Source organism: Hipposideros armiger, unplaced genomic scaffold (genome assembly GCF_001890085.2).
Source record: "Hipposideros armiger isolate ML-2016 unplaced genomic scaffold, ASM189008v1 scaffold_498, whole genome shotgun sequence".
Taxonomy (NCBI): Eukaryota; Metazoa; Chordata; class Mammalia; order Chiroptera; family Hipposideridae; genus Hipposideros; species Hipposideros armiger.
Window position 1 is genome coordinate 765,046 of NW_017731848.1, and position 9,422 is coordinate 774,467.

At 45.5% G+C, this 9,422-nt stretch overlaps 1 protein-coding gene across 7 annotated transcripts in view; it reads left to right on the top strand.

Moving 5' to 3' along the window:
- Positions 1-1,075: 1,075 nt before the first annotated feature.
- Positions 1,076-9,422, top strand: part of RAPGEF2 (Rap guanine nucleotide exchange factor 2) — a 245,736-nt gene continuing 237,389 nt past the window's right edge. For all 7 annotated transcript variants that reach the window (XM_019667499.1, XM_019667502.1, XM_019667503.1 and 4 more), the window contains exon 1: positions 1,076-1,849. In XM_019667499.1, coding sequence (XP_019523044.1) covers positions 1,781-1,849 — 69 coding nt within the window. In that variant the 5' untranslated portion in view covers positions 1,076-1,780. The remainder of the gene's footprint in view (positions 1,850-9,422) is intronic.

Sequence of the window (9,422 nt, forward strand, 5' to 3'; positions counted from 1 at the left end):
CATTGCCTAACACAAAGACAGATCTGTCGCTGTCTCTGATTATGTCATAAAACGTGTCGCCTGGATCTCACTAACGAACGACTGGGCGCCTTTTAAATCTGGCGTGTTTTCGTGTCTGGGGTGGTATTGGATCTCATGTTGAATCGAGCACGTTTCCATCTCCTTAATTTCGTGGTCATTTAAGTGTCTGATGCTGCCAGAGTGAGCAGGAAAAGGAAGGAGAGGAACGCTTTCCCTGTAGCAAGTTGTAACTAAGCAAAATCAATTCCTAGAGAATTTATCGCCTCTGAAGCAGCTAGGGGCCAACCCTCGGGGTTCAGAATGATTGCCCCGCACGGGGCCAAGACACCTGGACTCGCGCCTCCTCACCGGGCCAGGCTGTGCGGGTTTCTGGACAGCTCATCCGAGGGCGCGGCGACCCCTTGCAGCCCGAGCGCAGGCCTCACCTGGCGGCGACCAAAGGTGCGGCTCCCGCGCCAGGGCGCGGCCACCGGCGGGCGCCGGGAGCGCGAGGGGGCGGGACCCACCGCGACGGGCCCGCCCCGCCCCCCGATGATGCGGCGCCCGCCGACTCGCCCCCGCGCTGTCACTCACTCCTCACCATGGTTGCAGCACAAAGCAACAAGCCCCGGAGGCCGCTTCCTCCCTGAGGAGCGGCTCTGGCGGCCCGAGAAGGCGCAGGCGGAGGAAGAGGCGGAGGAAGAGGAGGGGAATCGCCGCTTCCCAAACACTCTCCGAGGGCGCTGTGCGCGGCTCTCGGCTCTCGGCCCTCGGACGCCCGCCGCCGGGAGTCCGGACCTGGGCTGCCCGAGGGCCCCTTCCCCGTCCCCGCGCCCATCGCAGACCTGGGACAAAGTTGCCGAGCGCGACTGGGCCGGAGGGCTGCAGCCCGGGCCGGGTGCTCTGGCTGCGGCGGCGCGGGCGCCGGGAGAGCTCCGCTCGGGGCGCGCTGATGGGGGGAGGCAACGGCGGCGGAGCCCGCGGCGGCGGCCGGAGCCACGGCGGCGGCGGCGGCGGCGGCGGGGCGGCCCGAGGGGATGCAGCAGCAATCGGGAGGGACGGCCGAGCCCAATAGACGATCGGGGACGGCGGCCGAGGCGATCGAGCTTCGCAGCGCCCGGACCTGAGCCGGTCTTCCCGACGGCGGCCGCGGCACCGAGTGCCGGAGGATCGGGGACGCGGGACATCCGAGCGCTTCCCGGAGACCCCCAGGCGGGGGCGCGAACCCCTGCGAGGAGGGGGCGACGGTCCGCGCGGGAGGGGAGAGGAGGCCCCGCCCGCCCGCAGCCCTCCCCCTCCTCACTGTCGCTCCTACCTCCCTAAAAATAACTCAGGCCCGCGGGGGCCAGGAGGAGCCGCCGCCGTCCCCCGAGCGGAGCCGGAGGAGGCGTGTCGAGCCAGGGCCCGGAGGGAGCCGGGCGCGCCAGGAAGCCTTGTCTGGCCCGGCGGCGAGGAAGAGGAGGAGGAGGAAGAGGAGGAAGGGTTGTTCCCGGCCGCCGATCGCGCCGCAGGGACCCTCCGGGCCGCGGGTCCCGGGAGCTGCGCGCAGCCGGCGCCCCCCGCGCGGCCTCGGTCTCCCACCCGGTCTCCTGCGCGCCTGTCCCGCGCTCCCGGGCCCCGGGCCCAGCCGAGCCGCCCCCCCGCGGGCCCCGCCGCCGCGGTTTGGCTTATTAGCCCCGGGCGGGCGGGCGGAGCGCTCAGGGCGGAGGCAGCCGCTGCGCTGGGCCGGGAGGAGGCCGACGAGGCTGCGGAGCGGCCCCGGCCCGGCCGGCGGGGGGAGATGGCGTCCTACGTGGATAACAGCTTCCGCCAAGCGGTGATGAAGAACCCGGCGGAGCGGACCTCCCAGGTGAGACCCGTCGGGACGTGGCGGGATTTGTGCCTCACGGGCTGTGCCCCCCCCCCCCCAGCCCCTTCCTGATACAGTTCGCCCTTAGCACCCCACTTCTCCCATTAGGACCCCCAACTCCCAATGGCACCCCATGTCCGAGTCTTTCCCCCTGGCCATCCTGGGTTTATTTTTTCCTCTCCTGGACATTGGCCTTTTTGCTGCCCTTCCCATTACTGACCTTCGCTCTGTGTTTGCCCAGCCGAGGAGTGAATTCTCTCATTAGCTCCTCTTTTCCCCAGCCGCACATCGAACCGTCTGAATCTCCGGGGGCGAGGTGTCACCTCCCCTCGGTCAGCTACTTTTGCCACCCTGGCTCCAGGCCCCTTTCCCCCCCGCAAGCATGTGGCCCCTTCTACCTTTAGAGTTCAGTCATGTTTGAAAGGTATTGGAGGAAACTTGTATGGCCCTGGGAATGACATTGGCCTTCTAAAGTAAAACATCAAGATGTTTGTATCTTTACCATTTTGCTCTTGTGAAAAAAAAGAGATGCAGCTTTGCAACGAAAGGGGAAAAAGTTGAACAGCTCGCTAGGTTAGAGCTTCCCGTTCACATTGCAGACAGAAGTGCAGAGCAAGGCATATTCGAATACGCCCCCGGAAAGGGTATCCTGCGGATTCCTTTGGTGTTGCACAACCGTGTCAAAATTAGATAAGTTTGGTAACCTTTATCCATTCGTTTACCTTCAGGCTTATTTTTCTCTTACTTGAAACTGGAGTAGTTGCTGCTGGTGTTGGATTTGGTCGTCCAAGTTGGACTAGAGAGGGGGAAATTTTATAAAAATGTGGTGGTTTGATTTTTTTTGCTTTTAGTTGCTGACTGGATAATGACGCATATTTCTGAGCGTTGGGATGGTGACTCCAGGAGATCTTGCTGCCAACCCTCTTAAGACAAATAAGCCCTCCTGATCTTGAGACCATCAGACATTTAGGATCTAATGCGTGAAAGAGTTGCTGCGCTTGTTAGGTGTTGGATGCCATCTGTTCAAATCCAAATGCCCTCCGCCTCCGATGTTCATTATTGTTACTTAAGGTGGAGAGGACAGAATCAAATAGAACCTTCCACCGGCTGCCTTTGGACAAGGCCCAAGAATGGCACCTGGTACCGTTTTTTTATTTTTCATGTTTCTTGATGGAGCCATCACATCTGGAGAATCATAGACAGATTGCACATGTTTACTAAATGTGTGGGAGATAGGTGATAATTTCATAAGGGCATTCATCGCACAGTTCCTATTCTAAAGGATTAATTTACCAAAAACAAGGAATGTTCTGCTTTGATCTTGTCCTTGGGCATCATTGCACTGCTTCTTATGTGCCTTCCTCATCTAGTGCTTGTTTTAAAACTGTCCATTGAATTAGTCTTCTGCATCTGAAAATGCATGTTGCCAGTCGCAGTGTGATGGAAAAGTGAATTTCAGTGAAGTGTTCCAATTTTTGAAGTGCCCAGTGAAACCACACATGCAGAGAATGTTAGAACCTAGTAAGGCGGGTCAGAAAAATGATGTCAGTGGCCTTTAGTGGAAATTGGGGGGTGGGGGGTGGGGAGTGGGGAGGGGAAGGTGGTTGGTGCCTTTGGTTGATTAATTAGAATAGCAATGACTAGAAACCTATGATGGAGGAGGAGTTCACCAAAAAGACTGCAAGAGACAAAACCTTCACTGTGACAGCGTGTGGATTGTGCCAAATAAATGAACTGTTAAACTTTCCTGTTCCCGTGCCAGTTGTGTAGAATAGAGTAAAAACTGACCCAGCACAGAACTTGGCCTGAGCCTGAAGTGGACCAGTTACTACTAACACCACATGATGAAAGCTTCATTGACAGCCTGAAAGCAGCCCATTTTCCCCCCCACCAAACCTTCATAGAAAAAGTAAACAGAGCGAAAGCTACCAAACATTTTGTCCATTCTTGTCAGCCTGATTAACTTTGATGTTCACTTGGTTATAACTAATGCAAACCCTCACGTTTATTTATTGTTGTTTTAAAGAGAACGCTAAGTTTAAATGGGAATATTTTCCATCTTCACCTGGCTTGTCAAACATAATCTCCTGAAAGTTTGAAATTCACTCAAGTAAAAGTAAAAAAATTATTTTGGTAGAAGGTGATTTTTATATAGAATGCTTTGTTGATATATAAGGGCCAGAAGTTTTTCTGTACTGTATTTTTCACGAGTACTTGAGAGTTAGAATTTTGTAATGTAAGAACAGCAAACATTAAATTAGGTTGATATCATGAACAGAAGGATGTGAACTAGGAAAGTTTTGCTGTCATGTTTCCTTCTGTTTCTGAGGATAGACTCGGTAAAGGAATTTGTATGATTTGCATTGCAGGCAAAAGGAAGGTGCCTTAAAAAAAAAACTGGAAAATATAGAAATATATATATTTTTTAAATTCAGTTTCTTTCTTTTTTTTTTTTTTGACCCCACCAGCCCAGTTTTTCTCCCAAACTCTGTGAAGATATAGCTTTGTATATAGGTCAATCATTTGTCTAGAAGTAATTGTGATGTTGCTAATGTAACCTAAGAAATTAGCTAGAAGAGAATCTGGGTGTGGGGAGAACCCCAATGTAAACACAAGGACTTTGAAAAATAGGGAGTTTTTCATGCCCAGTTGGAAAATGTGAACCCATTTTATTTAGGCGTGTCATTAGAGAGGAGGAATGAATGGTAAGGAAAAATAAAGAAATTGTCACCGGAATTTTTAGCCAAACCCTGCATATTCAGATTTAAGGGGCTGTCACTATTTCACCTGATATTCTGAGAGGAGGAAAACAGTCGTCTTTAATCCAATGTGTGTCCAGTATTATGTGTCTGGAAACCTGGCTAACTTCTAGTCAATGGAGCACTGTGTTCTAAATAACAAACCCTCTTGAAAATAATGAACACTAAACGTTCTATTGATATTTTTCAGTGCACCTCTGTTGAAAAACAGGACTCTTAAGTAATTGCTTTATTAAACTATTTGGGTTTATGTCTTTAATCACTTAAATGGGAAGCTTGGTCACCAAAGCAATTTAATAGAGTAAAACACGTAAATAAATTACAAACAGCTTTATTCCCTAAGGCTTTAAACAATAAAATGATTTTTCTAGACCATTTTATTAACTTGTTGAGTTCAGATCCTTTGAAATTGCCTCAGTAGAGTGTTTAAATGCATAATGTTTTTAGTTTTCAGGTGGAACATCTATTGCAGAATTGTTTCCTCTACTTTAAAGACTTAATTTAATGTGGTTTTAGCTAGTTGTGAAAGTTACTTTTTAAAATGGTAAGTGTAAAATGCCCCCCCCCATCCCCTTCTAGTTAATAACATTATGTTGTCCTTACCTTTTTTTGGGGGGGTGGGGGCTGTTGGGCACCTTTTGATTTAGTTGCTAATTCATGAATTTGTCAGCTGAGAGCTAACAGTACAAGACTGAATTCTTTGCAAAGTCACTCAATAGAATACATCTTGAGTCATAATGAGAGGACTGAAAAATACCTTTAGCCCAGAAGACTTTAAATTATGAGAATCTACACAGAAGAGTATCTATGGTAAATATTTAACTTTCAAATCTAGTGGAAGAATTGTGTCTATTATAGTTCAATTTTCCATTTGAGTTTCTTTTATCACTGTTTTGGAACAGTCTCATTTTCATTTGACAGCATATACTTTGATTATATTTTAGCTCATTTTTGGGATCTAATAATAAATATTTGCTTCTTAAGTAGTTTTTATTCATAAAATACAACTACATGATCTGTGTGCAGTTTTGAAAAGCATGTCTCACAAAGTAATGCCTGTTTGGTGGCAAGTATTTAGCTTTTATAACAATGATATTTGAATTTGTAGGTTAAAAAAACACTTAAAACTGAAGAACTAATTTCAAACAGTATGAGCATGTGACTTTGAACAAGTGAGGACTTAAATTTATGGTAAAAAAATTAACATTCTTCTGTAATATTGGTGGAAACTTAGTTGCCTTCAAATAACCTTTTGAAACATTTAGTAATTAACAGTTCCATAATTAGCTTTGCATATCTTGGCTGAGGTCCAAAATAAATCTCTCCAACTGCTGTGCTGTATGTAGAGATTGGATTAACATAGTCCTTCCCAGACCTTGGGCTTTCACAGAACAGTTATAAAAGAAAAAAAAAGAAAAAAAAAAAGAGGATTACCTACTTGCCAATTTTTCCTCTCAAGGAGGGATGTTAAAAAAAAAAGCCGTAATCTCCAATTACATAATTTTATTAACCATCTTGTCATTTAATAAGAAGAGTAGGATTCACTGTCACTTAAAAGCTCAGTTCCTGAGATCACATTTTCTTTGCGTCATAAGAAAACTCTGCTATGTCTTTTTCTTTTAAAATGATTTTTTCCTGTTGGCCTGAAGAAAACTTTATTTCGGTGGATTTTGGAGGGAGTTAAGTGATTATAATAAGGTCTGCTTTTGGTGATATTTGAAATTCAAGTCACAAAGTAGTATTACATAAAGTAATAGTGACATAGTCCTCATAGATAAGTCTGAAATAAAGATACAGTAACCTTTTAAAAACAGAAGGCGACTATGCTTCTTGACTCCTTTGAAAATTTACTTTTTCTGTAGTTTGTTACTTATGTTATAAGTTTTATAGGCAATGAAAAGAAATTGTAATTACCTGAAGTAACTTGGATCTAGATTAAAGAGATAAGAAAATGCAGACACTGGTGACAGTTCCTTGATACTTGTATTTTATGGGCCAGTTCTTCGTCTCATTCCATTTTTGCTAGCGATTTCCTCATCTGTAAAATGATAATAGCTTCCTGAGCTGGTTTCGTGGATTAAGTGAAAGAAAGTACATTTACTATTTAGTGCAATGTCTGATCATAGTTTCTATTGCAGCCTATTTTAAAGAAATACCTATTATATCCCAAGCTTTGAGAATTTAAAGATGAAATGAGATGTATGTTTCTCAAATAATTCACCAATCTGTTGTATCCTGTAAGTAGGATGTGGCTCTTTAGTGCCGGAACAGCCATCCTCTGCCAACACTGGAGAGGCTGTGGACCTCCTAGGTGAGTGTGTATTGAGTCTTGGAGTAGGAATTATGCACCGGTGAATTAGGAGACATGAAGGAAGTTCCAGACTGACCCACTGTCATCTAAGTAGCACACATGATTGTAAGAAAAAAAGGGTGGCAGTGCCGGCCGAGTGGCTCAGTTGGTTAAGAGTTGACTTAAGAGCGTGAGCTCTGAGCAGCGGGGCCGCCGGTTCGATTCCCATATGGGCCAGTGACACTGCGCCTGAGCTGAGCTGTCGCTGAACTGCCAACAGGTGGCAGGATGGCTCAGCTGGTGTAACAACAAGATTGCCTGTTCGATGGTAGGCTACGCCCACCCGCAACTAAGACTAAACTCAGCACCTTGAGCTGAGCTGCCTCCCGGATGGCTCAGTGGATACAGCATGCGCTCTTAACAACAAGGCTGCTGGTTCGACTCCCACATGGGATGGTGGCTACGCCCATCTGCAACTAAGACTGAACTCAGCAGCTTGAGTTTAGAGGCCATGAACTGCCGCCAAGCAGCCAGATGGCAACTGGCGCTGTCCACAACGAAGACTGAAGAACAACAACTTGGATGGTCCCCTTCCCCAATTTCCCAACACTGCTCCCCTCCCCCAATTCCCCAATAAAATCTTAATATATATATGTTATATATGTATATAATATATATATATATAATATATATAATATATTATATAAATATATATTATGTATATAAATATATTTATATAAATATATATGAATATATAAAAATATATATATAAAGTTTATATAAATGTGTGTGTGTGTGTGTGTGTGTGTGTACCTTTGTTCCATGTGCTTGGAGCCGAGGGAGTGAATACGGGATGGGGAGTGACTCCACTGGAGTGTGGAAGCTCATGGTTTGGAAGAGAGAGGGGCCCGAGTTCTGTTAAAGGCTAATGTCTCTGTTCTTCAGGGTTGAGATGTTTGGGAGCCTGAGTTACACAATGGAAATGGACCGGAAATATACGCAGGAGAAGACTGCTGGGCAGGCAGGCTGAATGTATGAACATTTATATCAGCTGCTCATTGCACCAAAGCCTGCTCACAGTATACCAACACAGGTGAATCATGGGACGTGATGGCCAATTCCTAGGGGAGAAGCCCAAGTTGTTGAATATAATTTTCTTGATTTGAAGATTTTTTACTTGTACTATTCCCCTGCATTATTTTTTATTTAGATGAATTAATGTTGTTAAATTAGGAAGGAGAAACAATTTATAGTCCATATAACTGGCCTTTTGTAGCTTCATCAGAGCTCGAGTATATATAGTTGATAAAAATATGTTCAGTCGTTATAATGTCAGCCTTTGTGGAGAGAAAAATAAAGGAGATTGCTATATTATTTTGGTTTAGGGTTTTTATCTTTTCAGGAAAAAACCTGTTCTCACTTGCTAATTAGCCACCACTTACTGAACTGTATGAATTATGTGTTTCTTGGCTGTATTCAGGTGTTTCCTTTTCTTCTTCAGTCTGCGAAAAGATTGGTCTTTGGTGGTGGTGGTGGTGGTGGTGGTGGGTTTAGTTTTTGTGGGGCGGAAAGTTGAGTCATTGCATTTTCAATTCTCTGGGCTCCACCATTTCTGTGTTTTTGTGTTCTTTAATCATAAGAAGTGTTTTGGAGGAGTTGATGGCAGTGACTTGAAGGGGAACTTTGTTTTGTCATTGGAACCAGTGCGCTTCCCTCTTTATACAGTTGTTCATTGCTCGCCTCCTATGAGTGGAAAGTCAGATTGTGGAGACTCTGAATGTCTCAAATATTTGATATGCGCTAAATAAACTGAAATAAAAGTTTACATTTTGATGCTGTTAACTGTTGACAAACCAACACTCCCCTTAATATCTGGCCCTCAGCGCCTTTCTGTTCTCTAGTTCATCGTGTTTATTCCTACCCAACATAAAAGCTGGTGAGAAAAGACCTTGAGGAAGAATTCTGGAGAGGCCTGATAGTAACTTTCCTAGAAGCTAAAATAGCAATTAGTGGATTGGGGTACTGGGGTGTTTATCTCATTTCTCCTGAGTATTTACTCCAGAGTTAAAACTCATTACCTTTTTAAAATAAACTTTTTAGGTTGAGATAATTGTAGATTAACATGAGGTTGTAAGAAAGAATGCAGCGCACCCTATACCCAATTTTCCCATTACTAATATCGTACAAAACTAAGTGCAGTATCACAGCCAGGATGTTGGCATCGATAGTCAAGATGCACAATAATTCCATCGCTGCAAGAATTCCTCTTTTGCCCTTTTATAGCCACAGTCACTCCCCACCCCACCTCTGGCAAAGATTAATCTGTTCTTCACTGCTATAATTTTGTCATTTCAGGAATGTTATGTAAATGGAATCATACAGCATTTGACCTTTAAGGATTGGCTTTTTTTTCTCTCAGCATAAGTAAGGCTCATTACCTTTTGGCTAAAATGAATTTCTACTGTTGTCATTGAGTGGTTGGGTTTATGTTCCTGAAATGCCAATAATATCTGGGGAGTGTGCG